At 37.6% G+C, this 19,764-nt stretch overlaps 1 protein-coding gene across 2 annotated transcripts; it reads left to right on the top strand.

Moving 5' to 3' along the window:
- The first annotated feature begins 2,334 nt into the window (after positions 1–2,334).
- Positions 2,335–19,741, top strand: LOC117394461 (glycylpeptide N-tetradecanoyltransferase 2-like). Of its 2 annotated transcripts, none has more exons than XM_059012571.1 (12): positions 2,335–2,584; positions 4,386–4,521; positions 6,475–6,619; positions 7,493–7,611; positions 10,363–10,454; positions 10,915–11,031; positions 11,376–11,546; positions 12,177–12,285; positions 12,839–13,009; positions 13,372–13,539; positions 14,898–15,035; positions 17,412–19,741. In XM_059012571.1, exons 1-12 carry the CDS (start codon positions 2,472–2,474, stop codon positions 17,430–17,432), a joined length of 1,500 nt encoding a protein of 499 aa, XP_058868554.1. In that variant the 5' UTR covers positions 2,335–2,471; the 3' UTR covers positions 17,433–19,741. The 2 variants fall into 2 exon arrangements, with proteins under 2 accessions (XP_058868554.1, XP_033848668.2); XM_033992777.3 differs by having other exon boundaries at positions 2,337–2,584; positions 4,386–4,503.
- Positions 19,742–19,764: the final 23 nt, after the last annotated feature.

Here is a 19,764-nt window from a genome sequence, read left to right on the forward strand (position 1 = left end):
TTGCCTATATGAAGACCCTGGCTTTATGGAGGCGTATACGGAAAATGAGAGGTTGGGGATGCAGCTGATTGGTTTTGCCTGGTTGCCTAACAACCATTGTCATTTCCAGTGCCAGAGAGGGAGAAACTACTTCCGTCTGAGGGGGAGAAGACATCGCTGCAGCATCTCCTGGTTTATTATAGTTATTAGAGTGTCTTGAGAAGACATTTGGGGTCTTCTGTACATAAGAACTTATAACAAAAACAATGGTTCTCATATCTTACATGCAAGTCCTAAATAAACACATGCTATCAATTGCTATTACTTGGTGCTTATCTTAAGAAAATACTGCTTATCAGAGGGTAACCAACCTATTTAGACCTATAATAAATAAAAACAGTAAATTCCTCCTTGTTTTTTTCTTATTTCCAAGCTCTTAAGTCCGAAGTCATCCCATTTCTTTCTTGGTGTGTGTCGTCTAAATGATATAACATTCCATTCATAGCTTTGTTTAAATTATATAACATTCTGTCTAGAAAATAATTGTAAGGATTCCTTTGCCGTAACTGGAATCTGTAGGGGTTTGTCTTGATTTCATCTTGGATATCTATTCCAATGAAGTGACTTGAAATAAATCCACTCTAAATTCCATTCTGAGACTGCCTGACTAACACCACTGGAAACTCGGTTTACTTGTGCCATAAATGTCAGGCCCAGTACTCGTGGTAACACTTCTAGTTCAGTCCTCTTTTTTTCAACATTGATGAGTTTAATTATACACACATTCCTTCTCAAAAGTAAAGATTTTCTACAATTCTGAGACGTCAAAAAATCCAGATAGTAGGTTTAGTTAAAATTGTTTACCACTGTAACTGCAGTTTACTATGCTTGTACAACTAATTTACCTTGTATTTTGGTATATGCAGCCATTATGCCATTGCACAGACAATTGCATGACATGTTTAATGGATTTCCCTGAAAATCAATAAGATCCAAGTTCATACCCTGTAAAAAGAAGTATCAAAATCAGATCATTGGTTCTGCTCCTATTGTGAGAACATCTAAAACAAATAATTTGTTCTGATCTTGATTTTCTAATCTTCATTGTGTGATATGGAGCGTGAAGAATGGACGGACCAAAAGCAGAATTTACGCTTATCTGAAGAACAAGCTTAAGGCAGCACCTACCACCTGTTTATTATAGTTAAGGGTACAAACTTCCTAAAATCTGAACAAGAAATCACAGCTGTGAAGCACTGAATTAAGGCCCACGCTCACTCACTGTTAATGTGATATGTTTTCTGAGACTGCGTATTGGACGAGGGCACATAAGGGAGTGAGGGTATTGGCGGGAGAGAGAGAGCAGAGATTAGAGAGCTGGTGGATACTCTGTGTGATTTGTATGTAGCTTATTTGGCGTGGCACACGGCCGACAGTGTGCTTTACTTCTGTTTTACAGTCTGTGTAACACTACATTACTCAGCGGTTGCTGTACTACTGGCTATAAAGCAGCACATTTTGCCTGCTGAGTAGCAGCCTTAAATGTCAACCAGTGTATCTAATACTGCAGTGCAGTGTACCACTTAAATATTATTTTCTGCCAATCCACTGTGAAAAAGACAAGGATGAGTTTATAGAGCAGCTGTGCATCGTGGGACCATTCTAGAACTAGTGCATTGTGTCCCCATGCTTTTTTGGCGTTTAAATGATATTCTGCGAGAGCTACAATACCGTATAATGCTATTGTAGCATTCAAGTTGATGAATAAACCTATTGACGGAATAAAACAAAGGGAGACAGGCTTGCGAGGTGAAATCAACAATGGCGAAAAACGTTATTCTCCTCGGCGGGAACCCGACACACAGCTCCCGCTTCCTCATACCACAATACATTATTACTCCAATAGATGGCAGCATAAGACCACGAATAGCTAGGGGAATCATTATTCATTCAGTATAGTTTTAGACGGCTACACTATTGATATTATTGAAAATTTAAATAAAGCCCTATTTACCCCCTCTAGCAAAGGATGGACTGTAAAAAAATGTTTTCAAGAAAACCGGAATTTAAAGAAATGGGATGGGGGGTGGCGACTACCCCCCTGCCCCATAGCAAATGTAAAACGACATCGTGTCTTAATAATATCATTCAATTAAACAATTGCTATCAATATACTAAAAATAACAATTAAACAAATATTTACTGTCTAACAATTGAATTGGATTACTAAGAACTGCCAAAAGGGAACGTTGACATTGTCACAATATTAATGTCATCATTATAACCTACTCATGGTGCATTTAATGTAATTTAAAACAGCAGCCGTTTTACTTCAGATACCCAAGCAATCCACGTTTCACAAATCTCTCAGCAAGTACTCTGCCGACACGCGGAGGACAACAGATAGAGGGAGCCATTTCTGTCCATTTTCCTTTTTTTTTTCAATTTCTCTGTCTCCGTTATTCTAGGTTTTTTTTTTAGCATTTCTCTCCATGATGGCGGAGGACAGCGAATCTGCAGCAAGCCAGCAGAGTCTGGAGTTGGACGACCAAGATACTTGCGGTATAGATGGAGATAACGAGGAAGAAAATGAGCATATGCAAGGGTAGGCGTCAAAAAACAAATCAAAACAAAAAATATATATATACAAAACAATGAGATATTACCCGCACCTATAGAAGTGTCAGCCAGAGGTGTAGATACACAGTGTACTACTGCATGCAATTCTCATAAGGCCCTAAGCTTATTTCTAATTCGATTGAATTACGGTATTCGTTTTGATGCCTCAATGGAACAGAAGCCAGGAAACATTGCTGTAAAAATGGCGGCTTTTAAGACTGATAACAGGCATTTGAGTGTTTTTGGTGGTCTCGAACTACATTCATTTTAAAGTTAAATAATAAAATGAATTAATTTGTCAACCCGGCACAGTGTACAGTATACCAGCATTAATTATTGTCCTAGGCGTGTTTTTACACCCGCATACTTATCTTAACCTTGCATTACATGCACGGCAGATATTTTATCTGTTTCAAATTGAGAGCGTTTTTGTTTTTTATGGTAAAGACAAGATGCTACATGCCTAGCACTTGGACCATGCATCTTGACTTGTCTGTCGCTTACACACCGTGACGCTGAAGCAAGGAGTTGACCATTCAGCGTTACGAAGACACCATTCATTCTCTGGCTACACTGTAAGCAATCCGTTACACTTACTAAAGCATGACAGCAATACGCAACTAGCCTTTGTTTTTGATTGAAATAGTTTTTGTTTTATTTGGTTGTATTGTTTCTGGATTTTTGATTCGTTCATCAAGTAATGAAGGTTCACCGCGGCATGTGTGAGTTGTATACAGTACGAAGCTTTTAGGGTGTGTCATACACTTGATAATGATTTAGTGAAGCTAGACTGTTGCTCCATTCGGATAAATATGACATCTTTAGACGTTGACTTGTATAGTCATGTTGCGAAAATGCAGAGAAAGATATTGCTACGTTGCGTTACACTTGTACATTACAGTATAGAAAGCATACCTAGATACATAGATATATGTATTTATATTGTTGGTGTTTGTAAAATAAAACCTATAAAACACAATCTGAAGGAAAAAAAGGTTAACACTTTTTTTTCTTTTATGCTATTCTGAACGATTAGAGACAAAAAAGGCAATCAATTTCATACAAGAAGCCAAGTTCAGGGGTATATATATCACTTCATTTGACTATATCACTATGTGAGACAGAAAATGGAATAATCCAAGGGTTAAATAATGCACCGATGGAATAGTTGAAACCCTTTATGTATGGTATGCTTCCAACTTTGTACTATAAAAGTCTTTAGGGAACCACAGTCCTCGTATTTGGAAATCTGGCTGCCTATTTGAAGTACACCATAGCTGAGCTCACCTGTCAGCTGTGGGTATTGTAGATGGGGGGGGGCTTGTCTCCAGGGCAGGGGCTACAATCTGTAACTGCTGTACAATGCAGCTCGTTATAGTTATTTTACTGCATAGCATGTACATGTTGTAGGACTGCAGCGATAGTGATAGATTTTAAAGGTGGAGCACTGTATTCAATTGATGAAAGTACACTAAAAAGAGGATGCAAAACAGGCTCATAGCCTCTGTACACCAAGAGCTCTATTTTAATCATTTAAACATCTGCGGTATTTAGGTCCACTGCTGTTTAGATCAATTGAACTGACTCCCAGCTTTGTAAGATTCAGTGAAAACAAAAGCTTTTCTGAATGTGTTCAGCTGACGTGTTTGTCATTGCATTTTACAAAGGTTCTTTTAGTATTTCCAAATGTTCCACTATCGAGTCTGTTGTGGTTGTAGATTGATCTTCATGTCTGCCGTTATACAAGTCGGTGTAAAGCCCTGTTTGGTTTGTGTTTATCAATGCAGGAGTCCGGGAGGAGATCTGGGAGCCAAGAAGAAGAAGAAAAAGCAGAAGCGGAAGAAGGAGAAGCCAAGCTCTGGGGGAACGAAGTCAGACTCTGCATCGGACTCTCAAGAAATAAAGGTGCAACTACCCCTGAAAGTGAGAGGAGACCACGGGTAACACCAGTGCTGCAAGTCACAGAGACACCGAACTGTATGACAAAAGAAAAAATACACATAGAATTAAGCAGACTATTCTTAGCATGTGTGGAAGTAATCTAGAAGAATGGAATGACTTTTTTTATTGAGATTCAAGGTTTTCTGAAAGTTGTATTTTGCACAACAGATAATCATCACTGTGATTCTTATCAAATTTTGCACTCATGTTTAGAATAAATGTATGTTTCATTTTATTTTAAATTATTATTATTATTATTATTATTATTTATTTCTTAGACGCCCTTATCCAGGGCGACTTACAATTGTTACAAGATACCACATTATTTTTACATACAATTACCATTTATACAGTTGGGTTTTTACTGGAGCAATCTAGGTAAAGTACCTTGCTCAAGGATACAGCAGCAGTGTCCCCCACCTGGGATTGAACCCACGACCCTCCGGTCAACAGTCCAGAGCCCTAACCACTACTCCACACTGCTGCTCCAGTTGCATAATAGTATTACTGGTATCCCAACCTTAAACACTTGTCATGTGACTTGCAGCACACTCATGGTTTCACACAAGTAGGATCTCAGTGGCAATTCTTTCTCTGCTCTACTTCTTCAAAGATTTGTGGCATTGGCGCTGCACAAATCTGTCATGTGCTAAATAGACTGAGTATACAATGCTGGAATAGTTGAGCCACATAAAGGTTGCAAAAAAGTAAAATAAAAAAAAAAGTAAAGAAAAAAATACATTTATATTCATAGATTGAAAATAATTACATTTGGGTTCTGTTTATTTACCGTTTACTATGTACTGGTAATGTTTTAGACGTCCAGAAAGGCTTTGAGGTGAAATAGTGTTTAAGTGTGGATGACCTTTCTACTGTGGCAGACCAGTACATGTGCCAGAGTTCACTGTTATGCCAGCGACTGCTTTCTAAATCTGAGGGGAAAAAAACTGCGGAAAAACATGGGGAAACTAATTGGACAGTACATTTCTTTTTCATATTTTCATTGAATTTCTGTGTAATACCGATTACAAATATTTGAAAATAGTTGTATGTACAGAATAAAAAGTTAATTGATTGAGAGAACCGTGGTTTTGAATTTGTACAGTCCCTTTGCTTGTATAAGGTGCATTAAGCTCACTAAACTACTAAGTATTAATGTTAGTTTAATTATTTAGCAAAAGTGAGAAGACAGATCAACATTTGTGCCATTTCTGATAATGATAAACTACAGGTGCACTCCACTTATAACGGATCCTTGAATGGAGTTCCGTTTACAACGTATTGAGGAGACATATCCCTGCCAAACAACATGAGTTTTAATGGGGAATTACTCTGGTTAAAACAGACTCGTTTATACATATATGCTGTTTAATACGTACAGTTTTCCTGTTCCACAGGCAGATGTTTTGCGTTAAAATGTACAGTTTAATACATACAGTACCATTTTAATCGTAATGTTTTACTGTTCCTCGGGTAGATATTTTGTACAAATAAGGTACATCCGGGACAGTAAATGACAGTCAAGGTGGCATTTGTGACGTCAGGCAGGAAAAACAGATGCTGTTTACTTTTATTCTTCCATGTTTTTGTTGGCACAGCCGTTGTACAGTTGAAAACGTATACCGTATACAATTTTAATTACATTTAGCGAAAATATAAATTCACAAAATAGTACTAATTATTACATTGTACAGCCTACAGGGGTGTGTTTTGTACAAATAATAAACTCCCATTCTTTGGCTGTTAAGCATTCTTGTATTGTATATATTTATGGTACTTCACAGTTACAGACAGCATTTCGAATTGTGTTTACTATGTACTTCCTTTATAAAGTGCTGATTTCCATTGTCCTTGGAGTCCATTATAATTGGAGTGCACCTGTATTTCATACTTGTATGTGTTTTGTTTATTAGCTTATTTTTTTGTCTCAAGCAGAATCCTGCTATACCAATGCAAAAATTGCAAGACATTCAGAGAGCAATGGAGTTACTATCAGCTTGTCAAGGTCCAGCCAAGAATATTGATGAGGCTGCCAAGCACAAATACCAGTTCTGGGATACTCAGCCAGTTCCTAAGCTTAGTAAGTACTACGTTTACCGTCTTTTAGTTTTAAAAATAGATTTTAAAAAATTAATTAAAAAAAAATAATTTAGTGAGTCAATTTGGTGTGGGAGAGAAATGGTACAGGATAGAAGCAGTCTTTATTCTAGTAGAATATCTGTCTTTTTTCTTTCTTTTGACTTTGCTTTGTCCACAGGGCATAACCTGCCTGCGGTGTGTGCAATGATGTGATGTTGTCAGCTATCTGACTTCATCACATTTCATTTAATACCCTAAATGTTTTTTTTTTCTTAGTAGTACACTTTCTAATTACAGTTCCAAGGATTTCTATGCGTTCTGCTATCACCGTTATTAAAATGGGCAGTTTGAGAAATAAACTCAATTTTCCCTACAGCAGCTGACCCTGTTTAGTACAAAACGTGTGCTACATTTACCTTTTTTCATTATGGTAACGTCTTCAATTACCGTGCCTGTTGCTTTGGATGGAGAGATATTATCAGCTCATCATCCACTGTAACAGGGGAAGCTGCTGCGCAATTAAATTATTATTATTATTATTATTTATTTCTTAGCAGATTAAATCATCCTCAAACTCCTGACGGTACACAATGTAACCAAATCTGATATATCTGGGATAGATTTCCTGCAGGGTGAAAACCTGCAAGAATATTACTTTCCCTAACCCTTCCAGTGCTATTGAAGTTTCCCTTTCTTTAAAACTATCAAACCAGCATAAGAATCCTTTGGAGTTGAAGGGGCTGTGCGTGTGTGTGTGTGTGTATAGTTGGGTTGTAACAAGTCACAGAGGAAATAGTCTGGCATAACATTTTTAAAACTGCTAGTGACACAGTGATTAAAGTATGTTGTTTTGTTTATTCCATTTCCTTGCCAGATGAAGTTGTTACATCCCACGGCCCTATTGAACCAGATAAGGAAAACATTCGCCAGGAACCTTACTCTTTACCGCAGGGTTTCATGTGGGACACCTTGGACCTGAGCAATGCAGAAGTGGTAAGTTGGAAGATGTCGGGGCAATGCAGTGTCGGATACAATAGTTCCCAGGGTACAAAACCTCCCACTCTGTCTTACGGTTCCGTCTCATTGTTCCTTTAAGGAAATGTTGGCTAGTATTTATTGGGAGACATGCTTTTAAGAGATTGTTATGTCTGTCTGCGGAAACCTACCCTCAGTGCAGTTGAAGTCGTGAGCACCGAGGGTAAGTTGTCAATATTAGCGGTCTTTCTACAAAACTTGTAATAAAATAAATAAACTACTACAATCGCCTGATGATACTTAATATAATTACGTTATATTACGTATTATATAACAGTTTTATAAAACAGTAATTGTCATGTTGATAAGTGATTCATGAAAAGTAATAAAACACAACTGTATGACCTAAATGATGTAAAATGAAATAATCTCCAAGGGTTGAATCTCGTGGTGACTGCAGGTCTTGGCCCGGTCGAGGAGTGTGATTAACCTTTTCAGGACCAAACATTTTTCAGTGGGATGCACCCCTAGGACCAGGTGTTTTTTGGCTGTATTTGACTCTCTTCCTATAAAAATTCACTAAAAATATAATTAAGCCTGGCTCACCCCTGCAACCCCCGCGCTGACTCGGGAGAGACGAAGACGAACACATGCGTCCTCCGAAACGTGTGTCGTCAGCCGTCCGCTTCTTTTCACTCTGCAGGCCCGCCATGCATCAACCTCAGCTACAGTGTCGGAGGACCACGCAGCTCTGGGCTGCTTGCAGGCAGGCCCACAGGCGCCCAGCCAGTCTACAGGTGTCACTGGTGCACGGTGAGCCATGGACACCCTGGCCGTCCTAAGCCCTCCCCATCCCGGGCGGCGCTCGGCCAATTGTGTGCCACCCCCCTGGGAACTCCTGTACACGGCCGTCAATGGAATAGCCTGGACCAGAACCGGCGACCTCCAGGCTATAGGGCGCATCCTACACTCCATGCGGAGTGCCTTTACTGGATGCGCCACTCTGGAGCCCCCTATTTTCCCATATTTTATTGTGTGTTCAACAGGACATCTGTAATTGCAGATCAACTTATAATTACTGAAGCAAGCTAAACCGGGCAGCTGTGAAGGGAGGGACGCTGGGAAATGAATTCTTTCTTTTTCACTTTAATGCGCAAGCGCAGCTTTCCTTCAGTTCGGATGTCGAAAGGAAGCGACGGAACCGGAAGCTAGACTGGGAAGTTTTGTATCCGACACCAGCTTTCATTAAAGCCCATTTTATTTTGTTGTCACCCTGGATTGTTCTGATTCTGGTTGGTTGAGCTTTCATTCATATCAGCTGAACTTTGTCGCCTCCTATTAGAGCTGCACAAACCGATTTATTCGGATAAGGTGTGGGTGATTGGTGTTGATTGGGCTAATTTACCATTCCAAGTGAAACAAGTGAAGAGACAGCTGCTTGGATTTGTGTGGTTTGCTGTTCTCCACAGTCTAAGAAAAGCAGTAATCATTTCAAATCCAAGCAGCTTTCTTCACTTGTTTCATTTTGAATGGTAAATTAGCCAGGTCTAAAACAACGACCCTCATCTGATTGTCAGCACCTGATTTCAGTACAGAGCTCAATCTGAATAATCACATAACCGTTTTGTGCAGCTCTACCTCCTATTACAGTAAAGTATATGGAGTCTTTGGGCTTTATAACCATATTAAATGAAAAGCATTTAGAAATGTGTTGTTAACACTGATATATTAATTTAAATAAGTGGTATAAAAGGGACAGTCATCAGTAATTGTTAAGACCTGGGGTTCTCAGTTTTTGTCTTGGAAACCTTGATCTGGTCAACCAGGAGGGCTCATCAGGTTATGTATTGTTGTACTTTGTTTTGGGCAGGGTAAAGCAACCTTGTCTCTTGCAGTTAGTGGTGCGATCGGCAACCTAATTTCTTATCACACCCGCTTTTATCAACAACAAGCCATGCATTAGCAACGTTTTATTTTTCAAAATTGAGAACAAACATTAATATTCTTATCAGAAGATCCAATAACTAAAAACGCTGTGAAACACCAAGGCACAACTTACATTCAAATAAGAGCACTTTTGATAAAAAAAAATAAAATAAATAATAAAAAACCCTAAAGGACTTGTGTTCAATTAACAACTGAAAAGAATATGCATACATCCACACCATATGTCACTTTAAGACTTTAATAATACAAAAATAATATTTAAAAGAAGTTCTATTGATCTGAAAAATGCTTGTTAAATAACATTACTGTTAACATTATATGACAAAAGCATTTACCATCTGCACGAAATCCTCTGTCCTCCCTTTCCTTTACCACCAATATTACCAATCTTCATGTCAGATTCTTCCATTTTTTTTAAAATAACTCTTTAGCTTTCATTTTAAATCAGGAAAATGTAATTAAAATATTTTGAACTGATGGGACTTGTCCAACACGAAGCCAGAGGCCAAAATGTCTTTATCCAAGCAACACGCTTACACTGGCTACTTACCTTACTTGCACTAATATAAGCGCATAACTACCGTACATAAATAATGATTTAATGTAAACTTTTTAATTGTTACATTCATACTTCCAGTTCATTCCAAGACTTTGTTCCAACCAGGTTCTTAATTATTCAGTTGATCTTCAGGAGGGTACATTAAATAAGAAATAGTTGGTAAAAAGATCTGCAATGGAATAGAAAGGGGACCTCACTGGAAAATGAGTCCTGGTACAGTGTTCTGAAGTAAACCGTGTTGCACGTTGTGTTTTCTCCTGTAGTTAAAAGAGCTGTATACCCTGCTGAATGAAAATTATGTGGAAGATGATGACAACATGTTCCGGTTTGATTACTCGTCCAGTTTCCTAAAATGGTAAGTGTTTGCATGTTCCTTGATTTGCACTTGTGGAATTAATATTTCATGAGAATAATTTGGTTGTCTAGAAATGGTGTTGTACCTCGATCAGTTTACAACTGTGACGTAATGAACACTGAGACACAACTACTTCAATACGGGATTGTCATTCATTTTCAGTTGTTGCAACATTATTTTCTTTAAATGGTTGGGCTAGGCACTGCACAAGAATTAAGCCGCACATAAGTGTTCATTAAAAAGAAAGGCCAAAACTTTAGTCATACAATAGCTGTAACTGGAGGGTGTATCATGTGCACTTGGAGCAGGTTTGATCCACTTGGAAAACTGTTACCTCCTATGAACTCCATGAGCCCTGTAGCTTTCTTAAATAATATCAGAATTAACTGTTTTGGCTTTGCTTTTTCCATGCATTTACAAACAATCTCCTGTTTTGTTTTGTTTTCTAAATATTTTTTAGGGCACTGCGTCCTCCCGGCTGGTTACCACATTGGCACTGTGGAGTCAGAGTTTCGTCAAACAAGAAATTAGTAGGGTTTATTAGTGCCATTCCTGCCAGCATTCGCATTTATGACACGTAAGTGAAAAAGTTGACATTACAGATGTTGGTAACGAGAAGAAGCTGTTTGCCCCCATCAAGACACTGCCTAGATGTTTAATGTTAGCTTCATGTCTACATAAAAAAAAAAAAAAAAAAGTTTCTTCACTAGCAATGACTTAAAGTTAAAACTTTTGTTTGATTTGAATACTAAGTTCAGTGTTACTTATCGTACAGTTGCATGTTTTAAATGGTATAGAGAATATAAAATACCCCTTTCTGAAGTGCATTTTAAACATGTGCAAGGAATACATTGTGTAAGTTCATCCAGCTGTTAGTGTCCCCAAGAAAACATCCAGTAATCCATTGTGTCCCCGCTCCAGTGTAAAGAAGATGGTAGAAATCAATTTTCTATGTGTGCACAAGAAATTGCGATCCAAACGTGTTGCGCCGGTGTTGATCCGGGAAATCACTCGAAGGGTGAACCTGGAAGGGATTTTCCAGGCTGTGTACACTGCTGGAGTGGTGCTGCCCAAGCCAGTGTCCACATGCAGGTACAAAGCTTTCCTTTCCAGTTGATTTGTGATCAAACCAGATACCAAACAATATTTTTGGCTTGGAATGAATGTTTAATGCATGTACTATAATGGAATTTTTTGCTCAGTGTATGAAAAAAAAAAATGTAAGAAAGATTTACTTTCTAATGTGGCAGTATGGGAGATCCACCACAATTATAAAATTAAAATTAATTCAGTGTAAACTTTTGAGAAATGCCAACAGGACAGTTTTTTTTTTTTTTAAATAATTATTTGATAATTATTTGATTACAGTTAGCTAGGATCTCCAAAATGTTGGGTTGTGATTTTGCATATTCTGCCCAAATTTCTGTAATTTTTCATGGTTTTACTATACAGAAGTTCAATTTGCTCAAAATGTATTTGTTTGCATTTTTTATATGTTAGGAATAAAATGGACAGCAGTTGCTTTTTGAAGTATTTTGCAAAGATTAAAGTGCTCTTGTGCAATTCATATTTGCTTTGTTACACATGTGACACAGCAGATAGTGATTTGTTTAAACTACATACATGCTTATTAGGAGAATAAAAGGATTGTAAGTAACTGAAGAACAGCTTGCCAGGTGAATGGGGGTGATTAAAAGTTCTGTACCTCTACTGTATGTCCAGGTATTGGCATCGATCTTTGAATCCCAGAAAACTGGTGGAAGTAAAATTTTCCCATTTGAGCAGAAATATGACTTTGCAGCGAACAATGAAGCTCTACAGATTGCCAGATGTAAGCTGTTTATACTTTCTGTCTTCAATCATTTGCTTACCCTGTTAACTAAGCAAAACAGAGGCCATGTAAAAGCCTTTATTTTGTTTGCTATGTCAGTGCTATGTTTGTCCTTTATCAGTTCTACGCAGGATTAGTGGTATATGTGTGTATATACAGTACTGGAAATAATTATGGAAACATTCTTATAAGACGTGAGGAATAAATGACTACAAAATAACACGTTTAGTGGTCGATTGCATTCAGAATTGGTGATAGAACCAAAAGGCCTTGTGTTTCCATCTCTGTGTAAAAATACTGAATTAAAACTCTACCGGATAACCAGAGCATGAATTAAATTAATCTTCCTGTTTCTAGGTTGAATTAGAACTTGAGCGACAAAAGCTTGCACATGCTGGCAAGATATCTCAAATCTGTTATAAATATTGATTTCTCATAACTGTGCCCAGTTCTGTATTATATGAGCTATATTTCAGTATAGTGTTAGTACTATACAGTATTTGTCTTGTGTATAATCTGTGGATGTGTCAATTAAACATTCTCATTCTCCCAGGCCACGAAAACAGCTGGCTTGCGAACCATGGAGAAAAAGGATGTCAAACAGGTGCAGGAACTGCTTGAAAAGTATGTAAAGCAGTTTCACTTAGGACCGGTTATGGATGAGGAAGAAGTGACCCATTGGTTCTTGCCACAAGAGAATATAATTGACACCTATGTAGTGGAGGTAATTGATACTTTACTCCCATTGCTCGCTTCGATTCATGAACTTCGCCTAATAATCAAAGTAAAAAGATAAAATTGGATGGAAATGTTCCAGAATTGCATCTGTTTGGTGTTTGGGGGGGGCTTTTTGGGGTAATGTTTTGCATGGATGTGAATTGGTTGGTGGAGCTTTTTCTAATAAATAGAAATTACTGTAGGATTTGTAGATGTTGTAGTTTTTTTTTTAACATCAAACTTTTGGCTTCTAGTCATTTAAATAATATACTTTAATTGTTGTTCTGAAACCAGGACTGGGTGCAGGGCTAATGCTACTACTTTCAAGCCCTGGAATTCTAAGTGAATGTAACTTTTTCTGTTTTTCAGGGTCCTGGTGGAGTTTTGACAGACTTTACAAGTTTCTACACCCTACCCTCCACAGTAATGCATCATCCTCTTCACACAAGCCTTAAGGCTGCCTATTCCTTCTACAGTGTGCACACAGAAACCCCACTCATGGACCTCATAAACGATGCTCTCATTCTTGCTAAACTGGTACAAATGTTTTCTTTTTATGCCACACTATTGCTTCCATATACACTATGATGTGGGGGTTTTTGTATTATGTCAACATTCCGCATAGTCTGTAGGAATTTTGGATGAGGCAATTGAGGGTTTTTCTCATTTTATTTTGAAGGCATTTGGGTGAAGCAAGCACTACACACTGCTCTGAAACAAAGCTATACACTTGGCATTCGTATCTCTCTTTGATTCTCAAGCAAAGTGATATGTTAATCATCCAGCTCTCTCTCTATCTTGAATAATATAAAATAATAATAGTAATAACCCCATAACAGTTTAACAAGCAAGTGCAGCAGGTGGTCCAGGACAGATACAGAAGGCAGTCAGATTAGCTTCAAGCTGTGTCAGTCCCAAGGCTCCCCAGCAGGTGTCACAGTTGGCCACAGTCAGCCTAAGACAGGAATCCAGGGACCAGAGGTATCTTCAGATTTCCCTAGATAATCGAGTGAGTATATAATAGGGGTGGACATTTTGAATAATAAGATATTCGAATATACCAAGAATAAAAGTTTTGAATACCCGGATACTCGACCTGTAATTACTCATAAGTGACAGGTCCTTTAGAACGTAGCAGCAGCAACCACTCATAGGGACGCATAGATAAATGCATCAACAGTAACAGTGAAGAAACATCTAAGGAATCTAATGTATTCAAAGTACAAAATGATTTAAACAAGAAGTAAGAAATAAGAATACACAGCAGAGGGTTTTTAACTATAAAACACAGAACTTTATAAAAAGGACCTTCAAAACTTTCAACTGCATTTAAAACCCTTTGACGACTCGTATTAAACACACAACACCACTACTAACAAAGAACAACAAAATATGTTTGCTCAGTAACATATATGCTATAATATATAACATAAAAATGTCTGTACCCGTACTTGCCAATTCCATAATAATCATTTAAAAAAAAACACGCCTTTTTTCCCCCCAGCCCGAGACGCATCACCTCGCCGACCACTGCGCACAGTAAAAGATGCAAGGCTTGTTTATTTTTTGCCACATTCTGTGTTTTCTTCCACACGTTGCTTTTTTTTATTTAAGATGCCATTTTCATTGCTCATGTACTCTGTTATCCAATAGCAGAGATAGTTAATGCCCGCCTCCCTGTCAATTATCAGTCAGGCGACAATTGTAACAGCTGATCACTTTTAACTTTCTCTTCTCAAAAATACTGTGCCAAGTTTGCATTTTTCCATTTGTTTTAGAAATGAATGAGTATTCAAAACTCGTAGTAATTTTATTTAGAATACTCGTATATTCAGACCCGCCCCTAATATGTAAAGTTAATGTTCATCATTTTGTCTCATTTTTTACATTGACAGAAAGATTTTGATGTGTTCAATGCACTGGATTTAATGGAAAACAAAACAGTCCTTGAAAAGCTGAAGTTCGGTATAGGCGATGGTAATTTGCAGTATTATTTGTACAACTGGAAGTGCCCAGCTATGGATCCAGAAAAGGTAAGGTGTATGTCAAAAGCTCTCCCTAGGGCCATTGCTCACTTTCTTTTAAAATACTGGTCGTGTTGGCTTTTCTATAAAAATTGCTGTTGATTTTATTTATTTATTCATTAAACTCCTTAGACCATATCTCTACATTTTTCAATTTTGTTAAAAAAAAAATGGAGGCCTGGGTACATGTTTACATACTGTACAAATCAAAGTTTGAATTATGTAACATTTGGAAGTTTTAAATATACTCTGTTTCATGATGTACTGCAGAGGGTTCGAAGTCATGGAGGTAAACTAAGTGATACAAAGACTGTTGGAAACATTTAAGCTCCACAATAGGAGCAGACACTGTTATTGTAGAGGTCCTTTTTTACATTTTTCTAAGTAAACCAGTGACCACTATGGATAAAATGCTGTCCTATTCATTTTCAAGGAAGTCTGTTAAAAAGATGTAGGTCACCCCAAGGCACTGAGCAGATGGTGTAATAATGTAAGGTAAAGACAATAGATTATGAAATACAAAATAGTCTAGTTCCCTTAGGCTTTGAACACATAGCCATAAGGAAAACAGAAACAATACCATTGCTTTTTATTGCCTATATATATATATATATATATATATATATATACAGTGCCTTGCAAAAGTATTCAGACCCCTGACCAATTCTCTCATATTACTGAATTACAAATGGTACATTGAAATTTCGTTTCTGTTTGATATTTTATTTTAAAACACTGAAACTCAAAATCAATTATTGTAAGGTGACATTGGTTTTATGTTGGGAAATATTTTTAAGAAAATTAAAAAACTGAAATATCTTGCTTGCATAAGTTTTCAACCCCCACACATTAACATTTGGTAGAGCCACCTTTCGCTGCAATAACAGCTTTGTCTTTTGGGGTAAGTATGTACCGGCTTTGCACACAGTGTCAGAGTGATTTTGGCGCATTCTTGGCAGATTTGCTCCAGGTTGTTCAGGTTGGTTGGACGACGCTTCTGGACCGCAATTTTCAAATAGTGCCACAGATTCTCAATGGGATTGAGATCAGGACTTTGACTGGGCCACTGTAGGACATTCACCTTTTTTGTTCTTGAGCCACTCCAATGTTGCTTTGGCCTTGTGCTTGGGATCATTGTCCTGCTGAAAGGTGAATTTCCTCCCAAGCTTCAGTTTTTTAGCGGACTGAAGCAGGTTCTCTTGCAGTATTTCCCTGTATTTTGCTCCATCCATTCTTCCTTCAATTTTAACAAGATGCCCAGTCCCTGCTGATGAGAAGCATCCCCACAGCATGATACTGCCACCACCATACTTCACTGTAGGGATGGTGTGTCTTGAGGCATGGGCAGTGTTAGGTTTGCGCCACACATAGCGCTTTGAGTTTTGGCCAAAAAGCTCTATCTTGGTCTCATCTGACCACAAAACCTTTTCCCACATCGCAGCTGGGTCACTCTCATGCTTTCTGGCAAACTCCAGATGTGCTTTCAGATGGTACTTTTTGAGTAACGGCTTCTTGCTTGCCACCCGCCCATACAGGCCAGTGTTATGCAGAGCTCTTGATATGGTCGACTGGTGCACCATTACTCCACTCCCAGCCACTGAACTCTGTAGCTCCTTCAAAGTGATTGTTGGCCTCTGTGTGGCTTCTCTCACAAGTCTCCTTCTTGTTTGAGCGCTGGGTTTTGAGGGACGGCCTTTTCTTGGCAGTGCCTGGGTGGTGTGATGCAGCTTCCACTTCCTGATTATTGATCCAGCTGTGCTCACTGGGATATCCAAACACTTGGATATTATTTTGTACCCTTTCCATAATCTATGCATTTGTATTACTTTATCTCTAACATCTGTAGAATGCTCTTTGGTCTTCATTTTCCTTCAGATTCACAGCCTGACCAATGATCCTTCAACAGTGGGGTTTTTATCCAGAAAATGTGACAGCAACTTTAATCGTTCACAGGTGGAGGCCAATGGTAAGGTAACTGTGTCCTCGTTAGGGCAATTTCTTTCATCGGTGTAAACTGGGAGCTTCCACAGCACAGGGGTTGAATACTTATGCAAGCAAGATATTTCAGTTTTTTATTTTTCTTAAAAATATTTCCTAACATAAAACCAACGTCACCTTACAATAATTGATTTTGAGTTTCAGTGTTTTAAAATAAAATATCAAACAAAACAAAATTTCAATGTACCATTTGTAATTCAGTAATATGAGAGAATTGGTCAGGGGTCTGAATACTTTTGCAAGGCACTGTATGTATATATATATATATATATATATATATGTATGTATGTATGTATGTATGTATGTATGTATGTATGTATGTGTACTGTTATCTCCATCCATCTTGAATTCATGCTGTTTTTGTAACACAATGCTTTTGTCTTTCAGGTTGCTCTTGTCCTACAATAGCCAATTTTGTTTACAGTTACTAGTTAACAACCGAAAAGTGAGCCACAGATCTACTTTCTTTTAATCCTGGATTGCTTCGAGGAAGATGCACACAACAAACCTGAAACAATCAAGTGAATGGAAATCATCACTGCACTTATTCTTCTAGGGTTTGTTTGTTTAACATGAGAAGGAATTCAGATTGCAGCCAAGTGATGTTTCTTTTAATCATACAGACTACAAACACAGAGCTTGCTCCTACATTGGCTAGGAGTAAAACAAAAAGGAAAAAAAAACTGTCATTGATATTTCTTTTTTGTACAACAGAGGTGCAATGGTAGATGAAAGAGAAAGTGTCGCTGGTTTCTAGTTTTAAGCCAGATATTTATTAAATGTGTTTTGTGCAGTTAATTGAAAATAATGAAGAATCCAAAGTTTTTTTTTACTACTGTGATGTCATTAACTTTGGAGCAGATGAAAGCTGGTAAAAGGCAGGATCTGGGGTTTTGCACAACTCTAAAGCTCTATGATAATGTATTGCCTGTGTTCTTTTTTTTTTTTCTTTTTTGAAGGTATATGCTAGAGATGACCCATTGAAATCCATATTACATTTCACAGTGGTTACTCCTTCAATGCTTGGACATTTCATGTAGTTACTGTAATGGTAAACGGTATATTTCAGATCCCTAATGTCCGAGTCACAGTCTGCAGTACTCGTGGCTTAATATCACAGATTGCTTTTTTTTTTGTTGCAACAAGTACTGTATAATCCACTCAAAATACAGATTATATTTTGATTAAATATATTTACATTAACACAAACACCAGTCATTTATTAATGCAGGCTTGATTCTAAAGACACAAAAAGTGCTTTTGTTGCAGTACAAGAAAGCATGTCTAGTTATTGTACTTGAGGAACCAACATGAGACATCTTTACCGGTATTGGAAGAGTCTTTGTCTGTCCTTTAATGCCCTGCTGTATAGTGTTTTGTGCATAGCAGACATCCCTGTGTTGCACTGAGCATAATAAAGTGCATTCCATGCCTGCCTCTTTTGAGGACTTAATCAGGTCCAGCTCGGTACAACTGAACTCTAGCTGGTCTCCATGCATCTGCCTGCCCTTTATAGAAAATCTTTATCTGTTTTCTCTTTGTTTGCATCTATAATAGTGTACAATTGCTGGTCATATTCTGCTGGAAAGAATGTGCATTGCTTTTCTCGCAGTCATTAACTGCATCTGATGTGGTTTAGTATTGAAGCTTGAAGTTTCAAAGGTCATCAATCCAATTATTATGGGACGCCTAGTACAGTATATTAAAACAAGTCTAAAAGTTGTATTTTTTATTTTTTACTTGTGCTGTTTTATACTTGACCAATTGCTTTAATCATAACTTTGTAAACGTTTTTGACGTGGCTTTGTGAAATGTGCAATTTCTTCGGTGAAAGCAGAGTTCCCCAAAGATTAATGCCTTGTTTCCAATAACGGCCTGAACAGGAAAGTAAAATACAATCTGGGCTGGCAATAGGATTTCAGATGAAGGCATCCTTTACAGTTCATCTCACCGCAGACAGAATCCATGCTGAAGTCTATACAATTCTTATTATTTTCAATTTCTGATCTTGTGCATGTATCAAGCTCAATTAATAAAATCTGAGCTCTTTGCCTTTTGTCCATTGGAAATGGTGTTCTGGGATGTTAGAGGAAGCCTTTGAGAGTCATCTACTCAGCTGTAGCATTGGGCAAAAAAAAAAAAAAATAGGATTTCTGTTAATAGATGGCAATTGAATGAGGGGACCCTGCTGAGTTTTTTTTTTTAACCCGTCAAGTTATAGCTATGACAACTACATGTATTGTACTACACACAGACCTATACAAGTCTTATATTCTTGTCCCATGTAATCCTCTGTTGACATGCCTGTTTATTTTTCTGCTAATTAGAATGCATTGGTCAATCCCATATCTAAAACAATGCTGTCCAAAAAACGATTTCCTGTACAGGAATATATAAGCAATTATTTTGCCTAACTGTTTACCAGCCATGTCTAGTAGTGCCTAATACTGTATAATTGTTACTGTATTAATCACTATTAGTTGATGGGCTTAAAACAGACCAAAATAGCAGATGTTATTGTTGCAATTATAATACTGTATGATGCACAGCTGTTTGTCTGACTGAAACCCGTGTTTTTTTAAGCCCTGAATGATTGTTGAAGGAGAGAAACCAGCACCATTTAAAGTGACTAATATTCAAATACATTATTGTTTCAGATACATTTTAGGATTTACCAGCATGGATATTTGATTGAATAAAGTCATCCAAACTTTGAAGTTAACTTTTTGTGTATATTTTT

The sequence above is a fragment of the Acipenser ruthenus genome, chromosome 3 (assembly GCF_902713425.1).
Source record: "Acipenser ruthenus chromosome 3, fAciRut3.2 maternal haplotype, whole genome shotgun sequence".
Lineage (NCBI taxonomy): Eukaryota > Metazoa > Chordata > Actinopteri > Acipenseriformes > Acipenseridae > Acipenser > Acipenser ruthenus.

Bases quoted from the DNA above. Each gene is read 5' to 3' on its own strand.
- LOC117394461 (XM_059012571.1), top strand. From the start codon at position 2,472: ATGATGGCGGAGGACAGCGAATCTGCAGCAAGCCAGCAGAGTCTGGAG. The intron at 2,585-4,385 runs GTAGGCGTCAAA...TTATCAATGCAG, and splicing joins GAAAATGAGCATATGCAAGG to GAGTCCGGGAGGAGATCTGG. The intron at 12,286-12,838 runs GTAAGCTGTTTA...TCATTCTCCCAG, and splicing joins AGCTCTACAGATTGCCAGAT to GCCACGAAAACAGCTGGCTT.